The sequence below is a fragment of the Scyliorhinus torazame genome, chromosome 9 (genome assembly GCF_047496885.1).
Source record: "Scyliorhinus torazame isolate Kashiwa2021f chromosome 9, sScyTor2.1, whole genome shotgun sequence".
NCBI lineage: Eukaryota > Metazoa > Chordata > Chondrichthyes > Carcharhiniformes > Scyliorhinidae > Scyliorhinus > Scyliorhinus torazame.
The window spans coordinates 161,571,128-161,594,620 of NC_092715.1; the positions used below are offsets into that span (position 1 = coordinate 161,571,128).

At 46.0% G+C, this 23,493-nt stretch overlaps 1 protein-coding gene across 1 annotated transcript in view; it reads left to right on the forward strand.

Annotated features, from left to right (window-relative positions):
• Nucleotides 1-23,493, forward strand: part of naa35 (N-alpha-acetyltransferase 35, NatC auxiliary subunit) — a 110,504-nt gene that overhangs the window by 28,070 nt on the left and 58,941 nt on the right. Inside the window, exons 9-15 of the mRNA XM_072516704.1 lie at nt 133-183; nt 1,040-1,123; nt 6,027-6,141; nt 9,138-9,316; nt 12,765-12,824; nt 13,165-13,271; nt 21,880-21,946. Of these exons, the coding sequence (XP_072372805.1) occupies nt 133-183; nt 1,040-1,123; nt 6,027-6,141; nt 9,138-9,316; nt 12,765-12,824; nt 13,165-13,271; nt 21,880-21,946 (663 nt within the window). The remainder of the gene's footprint in view (nt 1-132; nt 184-1,039; nt 1,124-6,026; nt 6,142-9,137; nt 9,317-12,764; nt 12,825-13,164; nt 13,272-21,879; nt 21,947-23,493) is intronic.

The following is a 23,493-nucleotide window of genomic DNA, read 5'->3' on the forward strand; positions in this document are numbered from 1 at the left end:
TGTTAATTTTCTCAAATATTTATGGGAGTAATTTTGAATCTTTATACTTTCAGTTAATGTTGAACAGTTTTGCTGGAGATTTCTTATGTTTTACACTTCAGGAACAATGGTTTCTGTTTTTGTTTTGCCCAGAGCACTAGAAGTCGACAAGGGGAAGAGCGTAATCCAGAGGTTGAGCTTGAAGTAAGAATGGATCTCTCTAAGTTGAATTCAGCATGTACATTTTCCTGTACCACATTTCTGGATCCAGGCTGATGAAAATATATTGGTTCCAGTCTCAGGCATATGAAAAGAACTACTGTATTTTCTGTCTGAAAAGTCCAAAACATTTTTTAAATAACTTTTTGATATAAACAGAACAGATCCTCGGGTATGACATCTACTGTGCAATGCACATTATCAACTTTAGAAAGTTTTAGTGCATCTTATTAATACTCATTTCATAGTGTTTGGTTCACAGTCCTAGACCCGCTCTGTAAAGGAGGACCTAAGAACTGGTGAAATATGTGTATTCCCAGTTGGGAGGGAAAATTAGATATATTCATTGCACTGGCTAATTCTTGACCATGAACTGTGAACCTCACCCCACAGTTAGCCACCCACCCTGCCTACTCTACATCAGGAAGCATGATTTACCAAATATGTAAGTGGATCAAAGCTACAAGGAAAAGAGAGGAGGCATTCATTCTTAATGCAATACAGACCCTCAGAAGTAAAATTACATTTTATTAGGTATTCATTTGCAATTATTCAAAAATAGGGATAAAACTTAAAGATCGACGACTAAGTACAAAATACTTCCACAAAAGTGTGATTTATCTGTTACTCAAAGCTTGTGGCATGACATTTAAGAGAGAACTTTGAAAGAATGATCTATACTTACATACCCATTCGGGAATGTAATTTGTGGCACTCTTTTAAGTGAAGAAAGAGGAGGAATATAATGAAGAAAACCTGCTTTTGCTTCAGTCAACATAGTTATTGAAATATTGCAGTTTTAGGACTTGAAATTCAAACTTGATTGCTTTTAATGTTTCAGCATCAACAATGTACAGCAGTTTTCAGCAGGATAAAGTTTACTCGGTTATTATTGACTGCCCTGATTGCTTTCACAAAGAAAGAGGTGAGACACATCCTTTGTGGAAGTTATTCAACATAATTCAAGTTAACTAAATACTTGTTTCTAGAATGACTTTCATAGATTGACCCTGCTTATCTACAGGGAGAATATTGGAGTCAAAAGGAGCTGGAATAGCCATTTTCACCTCACTGGTGTGCCTGTTAGCCACAGTAAAGGGTTTCTGATCGATTGACAACTTGATGCAAAATTTGTCACTGACCTTGATACAGACTTTTTCAAAATTATGATGGCATTTGTTTCCGAATGCAAAACCTTAGAATTGGCATACTTTCTATTATTGATGATGCAAGCAAAGGCTGATCAAAAGGTTCAAATGATTGAGGAAGCATGTGTCGGACCAAAAGACCAAGAAGGTTATCAGGTTGGTGTACAGTCTTTGGAAAGTTAATTGATCTCGGCCAAGGTAGTAGTCGAGATAGTAATATTGGCACCAGCACCAATCCCATTCTTGAACACTATCTAGAAATTGTGCTAGAAGTGCCCATATGTTTTCTAGTTGTCAAAAAATCAATTTAAAATCTCACCAACTAATGTAAAGCAAACTTTCAGGACCCTCATAGTATCTAATAATATTTGTCCACAAGGTAGATTTAAAGAGGAAAAATCAGAAGCGATTAACGTGCTGGAGTAGGGCATTATGCCATCATACTTGGTTAGATTATTTTTCCTGCACCCTTCAGTTAAAAATCATTTTGCGTTGTAGCTTGCTGGAAATATGAGCTGATAATACCACCTGGAGGGAATACGGCATCTGAGACCTTAGTGAATGGTCGGGCCAACTATGCATCTAGGTAACACTCATTTATGACAGATAAGGAGAATCTTTTTCTCTGAGAGTAATGAATCTCTAGAACTCTCTTCCTCAAAAGGCAGTGGAAGCAGAGTCTTTGAATATGTTTAAGGCAGAGCTAGATAGATTATTGATTAACAAGGGGATGAAAAATTATTGGGAGTAGGCAAGAATGTGGCGTTGAAGTTACAACCTGATAAACCATGATCTTGTTGAATAGTGGAACAGGCTCAGGGGCTGAGTGGCTTACTCTTGCTCCTAATTGGTATGTGTGGTTAACAGGAAATTAATTGGAAATCTAGCAAGTTCTTAAAAACAATGGGAAGGCCAAGGTGCTGCTTGTGTGAAGTAAACGGAGAAGTTGTGTAAATCAATCAAGTTCTGGTATTTACAACTCATGGCACACCTCTTAGTCCCTTGAATGCACTGGCTGATTTGCACGTTAATGGGAATGTACATTATTTTTCCAGCAAATTCCAGTCTTATAACACAGTTGACATTAAAGCACGTAAGATGTAGTCTTATACATGATGGCCATTATAACATGGCAGCGTTAACAAAGAAGAATCCGTACATTTACATAAAAAGAAAAGAAAATTAACTACAGTGGAAAAACTTGGTGATATCTTGGGCACCCCGATCCAGTGGCCGTGTTGCACTCGAGCAAGAGCACAACGTGGCCATAAATCACAGGAGAGGCATCCTGCAAGCTTCCCGGCAGCCATCGCGCCTCACGTGATCTATCCAAGACCTGCGAGGCGTCGGAATTGGAACTCGTCCAAAAGGGGCGGACCAAATGGTGCTCACTAAAATAGGTTGTAAACCTACTTTAGGCCTCCCTACCAGGGATCTACCAGCCCCCGTCGATCCACTGGCCTCCACAAAGAAGCTGCAGCCGGGCACCAATCAGTACTGGTCCACAAGAACGTGAACCAGGTGGAACGGCACCTGGGGGGGTCTCCCGGGCCGTTAGAGGCCCCTGGGTGGTCAGGGACAGGACAGAGTGGCCCCTGGCCCTCCCCCTGGAACACTGGCACCTGGGCACTGCCATCCTGTGCACCAAGGTCTGTGAGATCCAGACAGGTCCCCACTCGGCGTCTGAAAGGACCCCGCCGTGTAAAAGTTTAGGGTGATCATCACCTTGACGGCTACCGGGAGCGGGTGTCCGCCCCCATACCGCGGTGGTGCCAGGTGGGGCATCATCTGGAAATATGTCGCACAGTCTCTCTGCTCAGCCGGAGTCTTTGATGGCATGCCCGGTCTGGCAGGTCCTCGAATGACAGGCATACCAATACAAACAAGGCTTCATGCGGCACCTCCGTGGCACCTCCTCCTCCTCGGCCTGTTGGGCAGCCGCCTCTCCAATCTGGGCGGCTGCTAGCTGTCTCTCTGCTGCACGCATCGCTGCTGCTACAGCTTCTTCCTCCTCCTCGAGGAACACCCGATCATACAGTCACAGAGCATCCCCCTGGGCTGCAGCGACAAGCAGGAAGGCCACCATTGCTGTTTGTATTCCAATATTCATTGTCTGCAGGGGGTGAAAGGTGGACATGTTAACGTGGTACATATCCCCATGCCCAACCAGGTCCACTGGGCTAGATAGTAGCCCCATTTGGCACTGCGGGCTCTGCCCCGCATATCCCAAACCCCGGCCCCATCGGTGCCTCTGGCCTTGGCGCCTGTACCTGATAGAGGCACCGTTGGCTGGCACTGCCCTCGCTAGAGGCTACTATGGGTGTTGTCCTGGGTGGGCCGCCGGGTGGGTGGGGGGGCTGCTCGTGTGGTGGGACCCATACAGTCACTCTGCAGAACCAGGGGCTAAGGTGGGTGGTCAGTGGGTGTGTAGCAAGGTGACCGCCATAATGCCGGTCCTTGGACACCGCCCTGGTCCTGTGGGGGAGTCACCCTGGCCACTCGGCGTGTTTCCCCCCTCCCCCGGCCCTGGCAGGAGCCCCACCCACCCCAGCCAGCATGGCCAGTGACAGCCCGGGAGCCCGCAGTCGCTCCTCTCCGGATCCTACCTCTTCTCTTTCTCCCTCAGCAGCCACTGTGCTGTCGGGAACTCTGCCCATCGGAGGCGGAGAATCACAGAATACCAGGTCGGGCCCGCTAATGGCATGCAAATGGTGTGTACTGTACGTGCGTTCCGGTATGCATTGACGCCGCAGTCGAGCGCTCGCTGCGGTTTTGACGGTGGGACCGATTCTCCTCCCAATCACCTTTCCCGATTTCGGCATCAGCCAACGGAGAATCCCACCCATGGTTTTTCGAGTCCATCGTGACTCTAAATCTCGCCGGATACACTCCCCCCAAATCACACTCCTTTGATGTACAACACTGCCTTCGCCTTAATGAAGGTCGCACGCCTCTTTGCCAGCTCAGTCCCAATATCTTAGTAGATCAACACTGTGTAACCATCTGAGTCAATATTGCAGTTCTTCGTGCCGATACCGTGGTGCAGTGGTTAGCACTGCTGCCTCACGGCACCAAGGACCTGGTTCGATCCTGGCCCAGGGACACTGTCCGTGTGGAGTTTGCACATTCTCCCTGTGTGGCTGTGTGGGTCTCACTCCCACAACCTAAAAAGATGTGCCGGGTGAGTGGATTGGCCACACTAAATTGCGCCTTTCATTGGAAACTTTTTTTTATATTGCGGTTCTTCTTGGCCTGCTCCTTCCTCTCGAAACTCAAAGCGAATAATCACTGCCTGTGGTGGCTCATTCAGCCATGGCTTCTGCCAAAGTGCCTGATGAGCCCTGCCAACTCCAGAGGGGCGAACACTTCATTTACTTATTTCCAGTGGCTTTTTCGATGAGACTTTCAACTTAGCTCCATCAACTACTGTTACCCAGTTTGCACCCAGTCGGATCAGCTGGTTTTAAACACAAAAGAACCCCGAAAAATGGGCAAAAAGAATTGAAAAACAAGGACCCTGGCAGGCGCCACCTTTCGTGCAATTTGCTATTACATGACGTCAGTGGAAGTTCATGGATCTTTATTTGTGGAATCTAAACTAGTCTTATACACTATGAAACGTAAGCTTAAAAAACTTCCTCGCCTTTCTTTAATGAGTTTTCACTTCAAATATAAAATTCCTTCTGTACAATAAGGGAAAACACACTCTGCCCTTTTGTTTTGATTGTAAATAGTCAGTCATGTTGGTACAGGTGAATTAAGAGCTACAAACAACTTTAAAATGCATTGCTACAATTGTGGGTTTTTTTCTATAACATATTAATACTACGGCACTTAACAGGCTGGTGACAATATATACATTATTAAGATGTCACAACAGTTTTATTAAATGACAAATTTAAATGGCAACTCACACTGATAACCCGAAAATAAAAACAAATTACTATAGATGCTGGAATCTGAAACAAAAGCAGAAAATTCGCAGCAGATCTGACAGCATCTGTGGAGAGAGGAGGAAGCTAAAGTTTTGAGTCTGGATGACTCTTCATCAGAGCTAGAGAGAACTGAAACGAGGATAATATTTATACTGTGTGGAGGGCGGGGGGGCAGCGGGATTGGAAAGATTGACAAAAATGTCATGGACAAAAAGAGAAAGGGAATGTAAATGGTGATGACCATGGCTAAGAAGGGTGCTTGCTGATATTGGCAGAACAAAGGTAAGCAATGTGTCAAAGGACAACCTGGAACAGGGAACAGGTTAGGGTGGGGGAAGGGAAGACAGTGGTAAGGGAAAAACTAGATTGAAAAGGGGGATGGAAAAATGAATTATACTGATGAGCCAATGTATTATTATACAAAATATTAGGATGAAGGTTGGGGGGCAAGTCATTCCATATACAGTGATTTTCAGAGCTCAGTCAAAGAGAAGCAAGCTGGTTTCCCATGGCTAGATCTTGGAAATCAGGAAATGAGGGACCTCCACCCCAACAGACTTGCGTTGCTGTTGCACTTCCTGCCAATTAGTTGCACAATATCTTCGGGAGAGGGATGGTAACAAGCAGCTAGCCACCTTTGTTGTTGATGGCATGCAGTACAGTGTAATTATTGGGAAGATCAGTGATGTTGAAAAGGTGGAGAAATAATAAAACTGAAAAGTAATTTGTGAACTTATTTTTCTAGATCAGTGCAGTAAGTGAAGCACAGAAGCTTCTGACCCAAGCTACAGACCTTCTACCTGCTATACAAAACTCCATTCACCATGGTATTCAGGCCCAAAATGATACTACAAAAGGAGGTACGGAACTACATATATTTTCCAAATTTTAGGCATTTACCAGATTCCTAAAAACAGTACTGTTTTTAAGCCAAAGGCTGGAATTTTTTTGTTAATGTATTTTATTACAAACACGTATCAAAGCAGGTTACAGCAAATAAATACCCCAGGAAACATACTTCCCAACAATCGACTATACAGTCTGTACAGATTTTTCCCCTTTTTCACCATCCACCCCCCCCCCCACCCCCACCCTCCGCCTACCACCCACCCCCTGCGACGAACAGCTCCTCAAACACGGTCACAAACATCCCCCACCTTTGCAATCAGAGAGGCGAAGGCCACAACATCAGCCTTCCTCCTCTCCATGAGCTCTGGCTTCTCTGAAACCCCAAATATCGCCACCAAAGGGTCCGGGTCCACCTCCTCCTCCTCCACTACCCTGGCTAAGACCGCGAACTCTCCCGCCCAGAATCTTCGCAATTGTTCACAACCCCAAAACATGTGCGTGTGATTCGCTGGTGCCCGCCCACACCTCCCACACTCATCTGCTACCCTCTGAAAGAACCCACTCATTCTGACCGAGTCATATGCACCCTGTGTACCATCACAAACAGTATCAGGCTCATCCTTGCACAAGAGGAGGTCCCATTTACCCTTCGCAGTGCCTCACTCCATACTTCCCAATTCCGCTTCCCATTTCTCCTTGATCTTCACCACTCACTCACCTCCCTGCTCTCCAAGTACTTGTGTGTATATATCCAATTCTTCCCTCCCCTTCCATATCCAGAAGCAGCAGTCGCTCCAGCAGGGTGTTTCCCAGCAACCTAGGGAACCCCCTCCAGACCTTTCGCGCGAAATCCCTAACCTGCAGATACCTGAACGCGCTACCCCTCGTCAGCTGTACCCTCTCCCTTAGCTCCTCCAGACTGGCGAACACTTCCTCCAAATACAAATCCCTCACCTTGACCAGCGCCACTTCCCTCCACCTCCTGTATACACTATCCATCTCCCCCCCCGGCTCAGACCCACGATTCTCGCACAGCGACGTTAGCACAGACATCCCTTCCACCCTAAACTGCCTCCTCAACTGATTCCATATCTTCACTGTGGACTGCACCATTGGGCTCCCTGAATACCTACTTGGAGCCATTGGCAATGCTGCCGTCACCATAGCCCTCAAACTAGACCCCTTACAAGATTCCTCCTCCATCCTAACCCACTCTATCCCTTTTCCTTCCCACCACCGCCGCACCTTGCCCACATTCACCGCCCAATAATAATGAAGCAAGTTCAGCAATGCCAACTCCCCTCCTCGCTGCCTCTGCTTCTGTAGCAGGGTCCTCCCCACTCTCTGCACCTTCCCCGCCCATACAAAGTCCGAGATGATCATGTCCACTTTCCCAAAAAAGGCCTTTGGTACAAAAATCGAGAGAGCCTGAAAGCTAAACAAAAGGGTGGGTTTTGTAATGTACAAGTGGTGGTTCCCCCTCCCCCACTGGCTGGGAAGTCAGGTACAAGCCCAGTTCTGCCAGCCATGAATGAACTTTATGAAGCTCGAGGAATTATTAGCATGAAGTTGTGGCTTCCACCGTCTGAAGCAGAACTGTCCCACCACTGAGAACTGGGGGCCAGTCAGTGAACCTGGCAGTTCTTCAGTCCGAGCAGTGGCCATTGCATGGACTGCAGTAGGCCATGGACCAGGAGCATCACTGGAGGCCCACCATCACCGGGGCAGCGGATGGTGTGAGGAGTACTATTGCAAGCAGGAGCAGCACTTGCTGTCAGTAGGCCATTTTGGGGGCACAAGATTCTGAACAGGATAGACCTACCACCATCTCACCCTTCCTCCAACTGCTGCTGGTAAAATACCGTGCTGTCAGGAAGAGGCTGCTAAGCGACACACTCTAGTTTTCAGAAAAATATTCTATTTCGGTAATGCAAAGGAAATAAAATTGAACAAAACGTGTCATTTTTTTATTGCCAGAATAAGAAACTCACAAGATCCTATTTTAAGAACGTAATTAAAATATTTGTTTTTATTTTTTACAGTTTAACAAATCTATATATTGGATTTAAAATTGCTTCTTTATTTTGGACAGTGTCTTATAATGCAGCTTTGTCTTAGCTGGATTATAGATATTTTGAAATTGTTTATTTCATGGTTGTACCACACATCAGTGCAGAGTCCTATCAGTCCAGCACTTGCATAATTGGGCAACTCAATCATACTTGGGTTTATATGTCTCATTCACCATCCTTGAGTCCTTTAGAAAGCCCTTCTGATTGTTTCTCTCTTAGTGGTACATAAATTCAAAATTGCGACACCATAATTTGTCAGCAAACTAAGATATGTTTGGGATATAAGATGTAAACATTGCATGTGGCCCCAGGAGATTCACAAGAATGATTCCAAGGATAAACATCTATAACTATGAGGATAGATTGGAGAGGTAGTGTCTTATTTTATTTGGAGAAAAGAAGGCAGACAGGGGACTTGATAAAGGTATCCGGGGGAGTATGGACAGCTTGAATAGTGAAAAACTGTTCCTTCTCAAGAGTACGTCAAAACTAGAGGGCACCAATTCAAAATAATGGTCAAAAGTGGAAGAAGTGATCTGAGGAAAATTCTTTTCACCCAGAGAGTGATTGGAGTCCAGTATGAACGTCATGAGAGGGTGGTGAAGGCAAGTTCGATTAAGGGAAGTGGACTGCTATCTGAAAGGAAAGAATGTGCAAGGTTATGGGAATAAAACAGGGGAATGGGACTAGATAGAATGTTCTTTCAGAAAGCTAGTGCAGATTCAATGGGCCTCCTTTTGCACTGTAAACATTTTGTGGCTGAGCTCCTGATATTCACTTATGCAACACACAAAGGCCAAAACTTACCTGCATGAGAGTTGCAATGGGTGTGCAGATAACTGTATTTGCCAAAAATGTTTTTAAAATTCTAGTTATATATTTTCAAATAAATAAATGCTGTAAAAAAGACTACGCCTTTCACTTTGGCTTAATAGATCACCCTATAATGATGGGATTTGAGCCGCTAGTCAATCAGAGATTATTACCTCCAACATTCCCCCGCTATGCAAAAATTATAAAACGAGAGGATATGGTCAACTATTTTGCAAAACTTATAGAGCGGATGAAAATGGTTTGTGAAGTTGTCAACTTGACAAATCTGCACAATATTTTGGTAAGTTCAAAATTTATTTTATGTAAACTTCTGACATTTTATTGTTTAACTATTCAGACCCTAGTTCATAAATAGACTTTATTTCAAAGAACATTTCATTTGGCAGAAGTTTTATTTATACCACCAACTTTAGCAGCATAGTAAAGGAATTTCCATTTTGCTGCAATGGCAAAGTTGTAATGTAAGCACCCTCAAAGTGAATCGTAGTGCAACCGCTAAAACCCCAGCACCTGGCATTTCACACCAAATTTAAAATTGTCTCTCCCATTTCAATCAAGAAACAAGGGAAAAAAGTAGCAACTGCGTTTATATATAGTGATTCTTCTGTGTTGTTTAGTGAAAAACAAACAGCAGGAAATCATAGATCATAGAAATTACAGTGCAGAAGAAGGCCATTCGGCCCATCGAGCCTGTACCGGCTGTTGGAAAGAGCAGCCTATCCAAGCCCACACCTCCACCCTATTCCCGTAACCCCACCCAACCTTCATGGACACTAAGGGCAATTTAGCATGGCCAATTCACCTAACCTGCACATCTTTGGACTGTGGGAGAACCCGGAGGAAACCCACGCAGACACGGGGTAAACGTGCAGACTCCGCACAGACAGTGACCCAAGCCGGGAATCGAACCCGGGACCCTGGAGCTGTGAAGCAACTGTGCTAACCACTGTGCTACCGTGCCCTCCTTTCAGTAATCTTTTAACTATGCAAATTGAAACCATTCAACCATATGTAGCTCGGTGGGTGGGGTTAATGTTGGACAGGGTTGACGGTGGACCGGAGCAATAAAAATGCCATACCCCAAAAATATTTATTTCAAGGTTTTTGTTTCCCTTTTATTTTATTTCCTCATTCCCAGCTGTGTAGAACTATCTTTTAAAGCAATTTTCTAATATAAACACACCATTGTTTTTTTTGTTAGATTCCACTCACTTTACCTGAGCCTTTTCTTTTTGGATGGTGCCAACTGTCACCGCCCTTCCTCTTTCAAGTCAACAACGTAGCCCAACGACTACAACCATCATCAGTCCTACTTTTGTGGTTAACTGACAAAAGTTGTACTTTTTAATTACTGTTCTTGCACCGGTGAGGCCATATTTACTTCCTATTCCTATTTGACCCTAGAGGCCTTCTCTTTGAAGAGCAGTAGTCTTTATGGCGAAGGCCTTTCCACTAAGAGCAGGGGGGCCGACTTAGCTCAGTGCGCTAGACAACACGGCCAGCAGCGCGGGTCCAATTCCGGCTGAGGTTATTCGTGAAGGCCTGCCTTCTCAACCATGCCCCTCGCCTGATGTGTGGTGATCCTCAGGTAAAACCACCACCAGTCAGTTCTGCACCTCAAAGGAGAAAGCAGCCTGTGGTTATATGGGACTATGGCAACTTTACCTCACCTTTATGGTATAAGGTATAGAAGTCTAAGATAATGACCCAGTAATGACAATTCTGTACGAAGTCTTACAACACCAGGTTAAAGTCCAACAGGTTTGTTTCGATGTCACTAGCTTTCGGAGCGCTGCTCCTTCCTCGGGTGAATGAAGAGGTATGTTCCAGAAACACATATATAGACAAATTCAAAGATGCCAAACAATGCTTGGAATGCGACCATTAGCAGGTGATTAAATCTTTACAGATCCAGAGATGGGGTAACCCCAGGTTAAAGAGGTGTGAATTGTATCAAGCCAGGACAGTTGGTAGGATTTCGCAGGCCAGATGGTGGGGGATGAATGTAATGCGACATGAATCCCAGGTCCCGGTTGAGGCCGCACTCATGTGTGCGGAACTTGGCTATAAGTTTCTGCTCGGCGATTCTGCGTTGTCGCGCGTCCTGAAGGCCGCCTTGGAGAACGCTTACCCGGAGATCAGAGGCTGAATGCCCTTGACTGCTGAAGTGTTCCCCGACTGGAAGGGAACATTCCTGCCTGGTGATTGTTGCGCAATGTCCGTTCATTCGTTGTCGCAGCGTCTGCATGGTCTCGCCAATGTACCACGCTTCGGGACATCCTTTCCTGCAGCGTATGAGGTAGACAACGTTGGCCGAGTCGCACGAGTATGTACCGCATACCTGGTGGGTGGTGTTCTCGCGTGTAATAGTGGTATCCATGTCGATGATCTGGCACGTCTTGCAGAGATTGCCATGGCAGGGTTGTGTGGTGTCGTGGTCACTGTTCTGAAGACTGGGTAGTTTGCTGCAAACAATGGTTTGTTTGAGGTTGCGCGGTTGTTTGAAGGCAAGTAGTGGGGATGACCTTGGCAAGATGTTCATCGTCATCAATGACGTGTTGAAGGCTGTGAAGAAGATGACGTAGTTTCTCCGCTCCGGGGAAGTACTGGACGACGAAGGGTATTCTGTCAGTTGTGTCTCATGTTTGTCTTCTGAGGAGGTCGGTGCGGTTTTTCGCTGTGGCGCGTTGGACCTGTCGATCGATGAGTCGAGTGCCATATCCTGTTCGTACGAGGGCATCTTTCAACGCCTGTAGATGTCGGGGGGTTCATGTCGCATTACATTCATCCCCCACCATCTGGCCTGCAAAATCCTACCAACTGTCCTGGCTTGACACAATTCACACCTCTTTAACCTGGGGTTACCCCATCTCTGGATCTGTAAAGATTTAATCACCTGCTAATGGTCGCATTCCAAGCATTGTTTGGCATCTTTGAATTTGTCTATATATGTGTTTCTGGAACATACCTCTTCATTCACCTGAGGAAGGAGCAGCACTCCGAAAGCTAGTGACATTGAAACAAACCTGTTGGACTTTAACCTGGTGTTGTAAGACTTCGTACTGTGCTCACCCCAGTCCAACGCCGGCATCTCCACATCATGGCTACCATCGACAATTCTGTGGTGTGTAGAATATGCAGCTTCCTGGTGACAGAGATAATGGCTGCTAATACTAATTTAGAATATTCATTTTGGAATTCAATTATGTAGCCTCACTTTTGGAGCTAGAGCATTACTATGACAGGTACCAGACTGACCCACTTTCTTGGACAACAGGATTTGGATTGAACAAAAAAAAATTACAAATACTGAAAAATATTGGACACCGCATCCCTCGAAATAACACGCACACACAAAATATTATTTCAAATGCAGACTCTTGATGAAGGATCCATACCTAAAATATTAATTTAGCTTTTTTCTCCCCAAGTGCTGAATGACCTGCAATTTTTTTCCAACCCTCCTTTGATAGATTGAATGTGACTTTAAAACTATGGACAAATTAAAACTTCTCAAGTAGTTAAGTCATTTTCTTTTCAATTGGGATTCTACAAAACAGTATTGCCATGTGCATAGAAAGATTTCATGTGGGGACATGTTATTAACTTGTAAATTGAGTCACTTTTTTAACGAAAAAATACATTTTGTGATTCTATACCTCTATTAATATATTTATGAATTGTCTAATCAAGATTTTGTGGTGTGTTTTTAAATTTTCATTTTGTAGGACTTTTTCTGTGAATTTAGTGAACAGTCGCCTTGTGTACTCTCTCGGTCTTTGTTGCAGGTATGAAACCTTTTTGTATATCCTGGGGAATTTCAATTGACTGCTTCATTATACAGCACTTGCATGTTATACATTATCGATGGAGATTGTTGATGAATGTCATATACAAGTTTTAAAATTGCCTCAATTTAAGTAAATTATGTAGAATATCTATAAATCACTTTTAGATAAAGTTGAATTCATTACTATAATTAGATTTGCGTGCTTTTAAGATATCTGCTCATGCATCTGCTCATGAGCAGGCAACTTGAATATCTCAAAGAATTTGCATATGTTATTAAAAGTATAAATAATTGCAATTATTAGCAGATTGATTATATTTATACTAAATATGCTGCAGGCAACTTTCCTGGTAGACAACAAGAAGGTATTTGGTACACATCTGATGCAAGATATGATAAAAGATGCTCTGAGATACTTTGTCAGTCCTCCTGTGCTTTCATCTAAGTGAGTAACTAAATATTGCGAAAGAGCACTGTTCCTTGCATTTGCTGATCTGAACTACATGTCAAATAAATATACTGCCGTTTAGCATTGCTCAACTGAGCATGGTAGAACTGTTCTCAGGTTGCAGATTAATTTTAAAAATGCTTGAAATAAACTATAATATAAGCCATACTGTCAGCTGTGGAATATGATTGCTATGTTACCTGCCTTCTGACTAAAGTAACCAGCTTACAATTTTGATGCTTGATTATGTGGACAGTTCACTTGAAGTATAACCTCTGCTTTTACCTTCAGTGTACTCAGCATGGTAGCAGCGCTGACCAGTTATAAAAATAAATCGCTGTAGTTTGACTAATGCAATAGCATTAATTTTAATGAGAATTCCCAAGCTTTGAATACAACACAACCAACTTGGCCGAGCAATATGACAAAAATCTCATGTTAGGAGACCAATCTTATATTTAAATGAATTTTTTCACTTCCCAGCTGTCCTAATGGATTTTCTGAGGCGAAATTAGCAAATCAGTGCAATTATAGGCCAAATTAGCAAAGCGATGCAAATATAGACAAAATTAGCAAAAGAATCAATGCAAATATTGCCATTTCGCTCATAGTTCCTTACCTGGAAATCCAGCCACTCTTATCTTGCCCAACCTTCAGACTCAGACCAGGTGAGATCTGTGTAGTGCAGCAGGTTCCCATGGTCTCCTGTCCAGGGCTGCAGCACAGACGTAAGGAGGACATGCTTCGTTTATTACACCACTAGCAACCATAAAGCAAGTTTTAAGTCCCAGCCATTTTGAGCAGCCAGGAAGAAGGTAAGTTTATAAGATAAGTGGGCGGGATTGATTTGGGGGGGGTGCAGGGTGGGTGCTTGGAGAAATTGATGGGTTGTAGGGGGGGGAATGCGTGTGTTTCATGGTCATTGGGTCACTGGTTTGGTGGGAGGGAGAGGGGTGCATGGAGGGTTGGGGTGGGAGGAGTCCCGTCAGAGCGGGTCAGTGTTGTAGTTACCAAGAAGCTAGAAGTGGTTTCAATTCTTCGAAATTAATATTAGTGTAATACAGTCAGAACTATCTGAAGTTTGGAATTTAAATCACATTATCAGATGATTCCCAGTGCTTGACAATTTCCCATCAGAAGATTGAACTTCCCAAGCACTTGCCGTGCAATCTTTACCAAACTTGCAAGGTGGGTTCCCCAGAGCATCATTGGGGTCACCCTCAGATACACTGCTGAGGATCTCAGAGGTTACAGACCATAGTGTAAAATAGTGGCCTGTTTGCATTAAGGTGCAAGTCCACTAGAAACAAGGTGGCCATTATCAGACTCGTTTTACATATGGTGCTTAATATTTAAAACTCTGAGCTCCATGTAAAGGCAATTCTAAATTCCCTTTGTTAATTACCACAGTGTTGCACATAATTTTTTTAATTACCATAAAGACTGTCAGGAGGTGGGCTATTTAACCACCAAGACTATTACAGCTATATCCATGCTAGTGAAAATCCAGCAATGCTTTTAGTGTAAGATACCACTCCTGATACAGTGTCGAAACCACACTCTTATCAGAGTCACAAATGGCATCGTGTGACTGTAGCAAAGGTAAACGATCTTTCCTTGTCCATCTCGACCTGTCTGCAGCCTTTGTCATGGTTGACCACACCAACCTCCTCCAACACCTCACCAGTGTCATCTATTGAGCATAGCCACTCACACCTGATAACATTCTCATCTGTCAAACCTTAATCAGAGTTTCACTTGAAATGGCTTCTCTTCCTGTTCTCACACCGTTACTTCTGGTGTTCCTCCAAGGATCTATCCTTGGCCCCCCTCTTTCTCATCTGCATGATGACCCTCATGCACATTATCTTAAAATTAGCTTTCACATGTATATTGATGACACCCAGCACTAGCTCACCACTACTTCTCTTGACTACTCCACTGTTGCTACATTCAGACAACTTAGCTGACACCCCATACTGGACAATCCGAGATTTCTTCCATTTAAATGGGATAACTGAGGCCACTGTTTTTGGCCCCTGTTTCACACTCCGTTCGCTGACTAATGACTCCATCCCCCCACCCCCCCCGGGCAGTCGTCTGGGGCTAAACCAGTCTGTTTGCAACTTCAACTTCACTGTCCTGTCTGATGTTGAGATGAGCTGCTGACCACATATTTGTGCAATCACTAAGACTTCCAAACATTACCCAATTTCACCTCTGCCTCATCTCATCTCCTGCTGAAACCCTCATTCATGCCTTTTGTTGCTTCTACACTTTACTATTCCAATGATATCTAGGTGGTCTCCCACACTCTACCCTCTATGAAATTGAGATCTCCAGAAATCTGGTGGTACCTGTGTCTGAGCCCTCGCTGAAGCCTGTTTTTCTCCCCAATCCTCTGCTCTCTGACCTACATTGGCTTCCAGTCAAGCAAAGTCTTCATTTTTAAACTCTCATCCTCATTTTCAAATCCTTCCATGATCTCGTCCCTTCCAATGTCTATCTCCTCCAGCTCCCTAATCACCAGATAGATCTGCAATCATCTAGTCTGGCCTATTGGGCTTCCCTGGTTTTAATCACTCTACTCGAGGTGCTGGACCTAGAATTTAAGCTCTGGAATTCCCTCCCTATACCTATATCTCTCTGCCTTTCTACCTTGCTTTCCTCCATTAAAACACTCCTTAAAACCTACCTCTTTGACCAAACCTTTGGCCATCTGTCACAGAAACCTAGAAAATAGGAGCAGGAGTAGGCCTATCGGCTCTTCGAGCCTGCTCCACCATTCAACATGATCACGGTTGATCCTCTATCCCAACGCCATACTCCCACGCTCTCCCCATACCCCTTGATACCTTAAGAGTCTAGAAATTTATATTTAAAAAATCTTAAATATATTCAGTTATTTGGTCTCCACAGCCTTGTGTGGTAGAGAATCCCTGAGGTTCATCACCCTCTGAGTGATGACATTTCTCATCATCTCAATCTTATATAGCCTACCCTGTATCCTAAGACTGTGACCCTTGTTCTAGACCTCCAGTCAGAGGTAACAGCACCCCTGCATCCAGACTGTCCAGCCCTGTCAGAATTATGTATATTTGAATTAGATCCCTTCTGTTCTTCGAAGTTCCAGGGAATACAGGCCCAGTTGATCCAATTTTTCCTCATACTATGATCTTGCCATCCCAGCAATCAGTCTGGTGAACCTTCGCTGCACTCCCTCTGTGGTAAATACATCCTTTCTTCGATAAGGAGACCTGGGGCGAAATTCTCCGGTATCGGCGCGATGTCCGCCGACCGGCGCCAAAAACGGCGCAAATCTGTCGGGCATCGCGCCGCCCCAAAGGTGCGGAATCCTCCGCATCTTGGGGGGCCGAGCCTTAACCTCGAGGGGTTAGGCCCGCGCCGGACTGATTTCCGCCCTGCCAGCTGGCGGGAAAGGCCTTTGGTGCCCTGCCAGCTGGCGCGGAAATTACATTGTCGGGCAGCGCATGCGCGGGAGCTACAGCGGCCGCTCACGGCACCCCGCGCATGCGCAGTGGAGGGAGTCTTTTCCGCCTCCGCCATGGTGGAGACCGCGGCGAAGGCGGAAGGAAAAGAGTGCCCCCACGGCACAGGCCCGCCCGCGGATCGGTGGGCCCCGATCGCGTGCCAGGCCATCGTGGGGGCACCCCCCCGGGGCCAGATCGCCCCGCGCCCCCCCCCCCCCCCCCCAGGACCCCGGAGCCTGCCCGTGCCGCCTTCTCCCGCCGGTAAGAGAGGTGGTTTAATCCACGCCGGCTGGACAGGCAACCTAGCAGCGGGACTTAGGTCTATCCGGGCCGGAGAACCGGGGGGGGGGGGGGGGGGGGGGCGGCAACCGGCGCGGCGCGATTCCCGCCCCCGAATATCCGCTGCCCGAGAATTCGGCAACCGGCGGGGGCGGGATTCACGCCAGCCCCCGGCGATTCTCCGACCCGACGCGGGGTCGGAGAATCTCGCCCCAGAACTGCACACAGTACTTGAGGTTGGTCTCACCAAGGCCCTTTTACAGGTGGAATAAGATATTCTTTCTCCTGTACTCAAATCCTCTTGCAATAAAGGCCAACATACCATTTTGCCTTCCTTGCTGCTTGCAGAACTTGCATGCTTGCTTTCAGTGGCTGGTGTACTAGGCACCCAGGTCCCTTTGCACGTCAACGTTTCCCAATCAATCAGCATTTAAATAATACTCTGCCATTCTGTTTCTCTGTCTGACGTGGGTAATTTCACATTTATCCACATATGTGCCCACTCACTCAACTTGTCTAAATCACCTTGACAGCTCTCAACATCCTCCTCACCACTCACCTTTCCACCAAGTTTCGTGTCATCAGCAACTTGAAATGTTAATTTTGGTTTCCTGATCCAAATGATTGAAGTGTATCACTGCCTGCTATTTTAAAAAATACCCATTTATTCGTATCCTCTGTTTCCAGTCTGCAACCAATTCTCTACCCATGCCATATATTACCCCCAATCCCATGTGCTTTAAATTTGCACTCATCTCTTCTCTTCTAAAAATCAAAATCCATACCCACTGGTTCATCCTTATCTATTCCACTAGTTACATTTTTACAAAAACTCCAATTTGTCAAACATGATTTCTTTTTCATAAATCCGTGTTGACTTTGTCTTATCCTGTTAATCTTTTCTAAGTGTCCTGTTATCGCATCCTTTATAATACACTAGCATTTTCCCTACTACTGATGAATAGGCTAATCAGTCTGTAATTCCTTGTTTACTCCACCCCCCACCCCCCGCCTCCTTTTTTTTTTAGAAAAAAGCAGGGTTACATCTTTTGATAGCCCTGAAGCCAACTATAATAACCTCTTTCTTTCAGCAGGATTTACTGCCGATTCTGGAATAAACATTTAAGGCAGTTCACAAGGCTTGCAATTCCTATTGTTGGTTTTGAAAGAAATGCAGATGGCAAACATGTCTGCAGTCCACATAAAAACAAACTGCACTTAGTTATGTTGGACATCTGGGGCGGGATTCTCCGACCCCCCACCGGGTCGGAGAATTGCCGGGGGCTGGCGTGAATCACGCCCCCGCCGGTTGCCGAATTCTCCGGCACCGGATATTCGGCGGGGGCGGGAATCGCGCCGCGCCGGTTGGCGGGCCCTCCCCCGCGATTCTCCGGCCCGGATGGGCCGAAGTCCGGCTGCTAGAATGCCTGTCCCGCCGGCGTAGATTGAACCACCTACCTTACCGACGGGACAAGGCGGCGCGGGCGGGCTCCGGGGTCCTGGGGGGGGGTGCGGGGCGATCTGGCCCCAGGGGGTGCTCCCACGGTGGCCTGGCCCGCGATCGGGGCCCACCGATCCGCGGGCAGGCCTGTGCCGTGGGGGTATTCTTTTCCTTCCGCCTTCGCCACGGTCTCCACCATGGCGGAGGCAGAAGAGCCGCTAACGCTCCCGCGCATGCGCTGCCCGGAGATGTCATTTCCGCGCCAGCTGGCGGGGCACCAAAGGCCTTTTCCGCCAGCTGGCGGGGCGGAAATTAGTCCGGCGCGGGCCTAGCCCCTTAAGGTTGGGGCTCGGCCCCCCAAGATGCTGAGGATTCCGCACCTTTGGGTCGGCACGATGCCCGACTGATTTGCGCCGTTTTGGGCGCCGGTCGGCGGACATCGCGCCGATACCGGAGAATTTCGCCCCACTTTATAAAATAGTCCTACTTGCTGCCACAAATTTGAATTATACACTCTAAAACTAATCTATGCTGAACTGGGTGCTCGCATTTATCACATAACCTTTAAACACAACATTCCTTCCTCGGACAAAGGAAGAGAAGAAACTGCTCTGCCCACTATTCCAGTATCCGTGCAGAATAACACAAGATTTAGTCAGGGTGCCATATACAACGGAATAGGCTACAAAGATTCAGGGCGCGATTCTCCCCCAAAATTTCTAAGTTAATTTGTGGCAGGTTTTTCAGGGAGTTTCCTGCCGGCGAGTTACCCACCACTATTCAATGACACCGTGCTGCCCTACGATGCCTCTTCTTCTTTGGTGAGAAACTCCGCCCCCACCCAGCCTCTTGTCTGGGGCTCGACTAATCATCCTCTTGTGGTACATTGCTCCGGATGGGATTGCAAAGGTCCAGGCGCAACTGGGGTATAGGTTTTTTGGGATATGCTGAAGGCCCTGGGAATATATTTTTATGTGTCAGTTGGTACTGGGCTAGGCCAGGCCCCGTGCTGTGACTGTTATTTGGTTACCCCTAGGGGCTCGGGACGTGTGGGGCATCCTGTGGGGGCTTAGTTTTGTTTTCTTGCCTCTATGATGCATCGGGGTCGGGGGATGGATCGAGTTCTGTGTCTTGGTGATGCCTGTGGTTCACCCTGTGGAGGTAGGTCCCCTTTGCTGAGTGAGTGGCCTGTTACTGTCATGGGAATGTCACTTTAAGAAATGTTTGTCTTCTCATGTGGCTGCAGTGATGTCAGTGTATGGGTGGAGCGGAGCTCTGACTCTGCTTTTTACTGTCGTTTTGAGATGGAAGCTGTTTTGTAGCTGAGTTTTAGTTTTGTTTTCAGTTGGAGAGCTGCATTCAAACCAAGGAGATTTTTTGGGTCTCTCTCTACATGCTAAAGAATGTCTCCAGATCACTTGATGATTTCAAAGTAATACCTGTTTCTGTAAGGAATGCAAGCCTACTGTGCGTGATTCTCCGCTCCCGCGCCGGTTGGGAGAATCGCCTGGCGCGCCATTTTTCCCCGCGATGCCGGTCCGACGCCCTCCCGCGATTCACCCAAGCGGCAAGAACGGCCCCGTCGAGTTCTGCGCGGCGCAGGCCGGAGAATCGCCCGGACACCCAAAATGGCGATTCTCCGCTACACCCGCTATTCTCCGGCCCGGATGGGCCGAGCGGCCTGCCCAAAATGACGGCTTCCCGCCGGCGCCATCCACACCTGGTCACTGCCGGCGGGAACAGAGTGGAGATGCTGGGGGGTGGGCCTGTGGGGGGCAAGGGGGGTTCTTTCACCGGGGTAGGACTCAATGGGGTCTGGCCCACGATCGGTGCCCACCGATTGGCGAGCCGGCCTCTCTGAAGGAGGACCTCCTTTCCTCCACGCCCCGCAAGATCCATCCGACATCTTCTTGAGGGCGGCTTCGGGGAGGACGGCAACCACGCATGCGTGGGTGATGGCAGTTACGCGGCGGATGATGCGGCGCCGCTTTTATGCAGCGCCAATGCCCGGCGCGCGCTGACGACGCTGCTTTTGCGACACGCCCCCCCGAGTTTCACGCGGCCCCGATCCTAGCCCATTTTCGGGCCCTGAATCGGTCGAGATCGGCGCCGTTTCGCGCTGTCGTGAACCTCGACGGCGTGGGCACTTAGTCGCAGGAGCGGAGAATCGCGCCCACTGTTTTTGTTAAAAAGGGTTTTTGACTTCTGAATGTTGTTAGGAAAGTTACTAAGGGTTATCTATAGAGTATTGTGTCTGTGGGGATTATTTGTGTTGGTAGTTGATAAACTCTTTACTGTGGGTTTATAAAATGTTAACTAGATTCATAGAATAAACATTGTTTTGTTTGAAAAATATTTTAAATCTCTGTTGCATCACACCTGTAAAGTGGGCCCTTGTGCTCCCCACAACCAAAATCTATTCAAAGTTGTGGGTCAGGTGAACTCCATGATATACTTTGGTGTTCTCTAAACCCTGGCCCATAATATTATCCTTTTCACTGGTGAGTGTTGTCATCTAGTGGGATAGCCCTGGTAGGTCTGTTTTTTCACTCTTCCTTTTCTCTTCTGCCTTGAAAGACCATGCAGACCTGACCATAATCTGAACATATTGTTACTGTTGCTGGTCCCCTCTTCCTCTCCTTTCGTTATAATTATGGTTCTGCCTTTGGTCTGGGTTCGGGATTTTGTTGCATTAGGTAGTATACCTGTATATATACTACCTGTATATCCCTTAGGTCTGGGGTTCCCATGCATTTTCTTTGATTTTGCAAGAGTGTGTATGATATGGGAGCAGATTGTCTGGAATCCGGAAAGAGAAGGCTGTGCTGAGTCATTGATGCCGTTGGTGCTGCTGGAGTTGAGGGGGATGTATGTTGGTGCGCATGGCATGGGGGTTTTAACCCTGGTCTCCCATGAAGATTGTACGGGGGGGGGGGGCATTTTGTCATGCTGTCATGTTCTCATGATCTTACCCTGTTTCTCCCTCGATCTCTGGTAGGGTGATGTGGCTATCTAGTGTAGTTTAATGATGGTATTAAGCCAATTGTGATGTTCTCCTGATCCATACTGTGCTCATGTGGGTTAAACCATTTCTGCTTCTTTCCCTTCCTTGCCTTGGGTGCTGAATTATGTTATAACTTTGGTGTGTTTTGTTGAAAAATGTAAAATCTCAATCAACACACTTAGAAAAAAAATACACATCAAAACACGACAGGCATCCCTGTTAAGAAGTATTTCCCTGACCAGCTTATTTTGTTTGAATGGAACCCCTAGATTTGTCAGCATCTGAAAGGATTTTGGGCCACAACTGTAAAAACTCCTTTCTGAATATTCATATATTGCTAAAATAAATAAATGTAGCAATGCTAATCTTTAATTTTTGTGGTAATTTCAGGTGTTGCCTTTATAATAATCATCAAGCTAAGGATTATATTGACTCGTTTGTTACTCACTGTGTTCGGGTAAGTAACATTTCATTTGGTGCATGTTTTTTTTAAATTCTTCACTTCTACATTATTGCTGAAAAAAGAGGCATGCTGTCAAAGCTTTTCATTTTATACTCATCAGGACACATACAAGAATGCCAAACATCAGAGGGGAATGATAATCTATACTGTAGGAGAGAAGGTCACTGATGCCCATGCAGTATAAATTGTCCCTCCCTTTTAAATTAGGCATTCTTGTCTGTTAATAGTAATAATAATAATAATCGCTTATTGTCACAAGTAGGCTTCAATTAAGTTACTGTGAAAAGCCCCACGTCGCCACATTCCTGTGCCTGTTCGGGGAGGCTGGTATGGGAATTGAACACACGCTGCTGGCATTGTCCTGTATGACAAGCCAGCGATTTAGCCCACTGTGCTAAACCAGCCCCTTCTGATGCATGTTAAATAAAAAGCTTCAATGACAAAAGTTTTTTATTCGGCAATGTTCAAGTTCTGTACTACCAAGCAACAATTCCTCGGTTCATATTTTTCATAATATTCTGGTGTTGCTGCTATTCGCTTACCCCTCTCCTAGCTATCCTTTCTCTCCTGAAAGCTGATTCCATAGATACTCAAGCCTTTCTCACAAGAAATCTTTCTTTATATGAACCCAGGATGTGAATATCAATCTGCCATTTGACTGTGTGTGCATGGTAGCAAGTGTGCTCGTGTGTATTGGGAAACGGTGAGAAGCAGCAGGGGAAATCAGAGCTGAATCCCAATGGCCAATTTCACCTCCTTACTGGACACACTGAGACTTGGCTGCACTTATTGGCATAAACCAAGCATCAAAGTTGGGACCTTCCCTAGTCTGTGTGCCTATTACTAAATAATACAGTTAAGCTCTCCCATAATTCCCTCGGAAGCGCAAGATATTGTTATTTAGTATAGTGGCTCACAAACTGGGGCCTGCAGATGCTCAGTGTCCACAGAGACACTCAAGGGAGTGTCAAAGTCAATCGCAACTCATTTGTGAGCTTCTGGGTCCGACCACTTTTGCAGTGACTTCCCATTGCTTTCACAAGCGGCGCCTCACTTGGAGCCGTCACCACACTCATGCAGAAGTATTTCAAGTGTGCGTGAACATGCAGGTACATGACTCAAGTGATTTCTATACAATCACCACACATCAGCCCATCAATAAACTAATCTGAGGAGTACTTTCTGATCCCACGCGACCAGTTTGAACACGGCCTCACAATCTTTACTGTTAGCATGAGGATCAGTAAGAAAAAATAAACAAAAGATTTGACTACAGCAGCTGATAATATAATAATATAAGGTGCTCTATAATAAAGATATTCTCCTACCTTTAGTCTTTGAACTAGTCTGGAGTTAAAAGATGAGCAGGTTAGGTGGATTGGCCATGATCAATGTGGGGTTACGGGGATAGGATGGGGGCATGGGCCCAGGTAGAGTGCTCTATCAGTGGTTCAGTGCAGTCAATAGGCCAAATGGCCTCCTTCTGCGCTGTAGTGCATTTGTTGAGTTTTGTGCACTGTACTGTGAAATAAAGTGAGCTG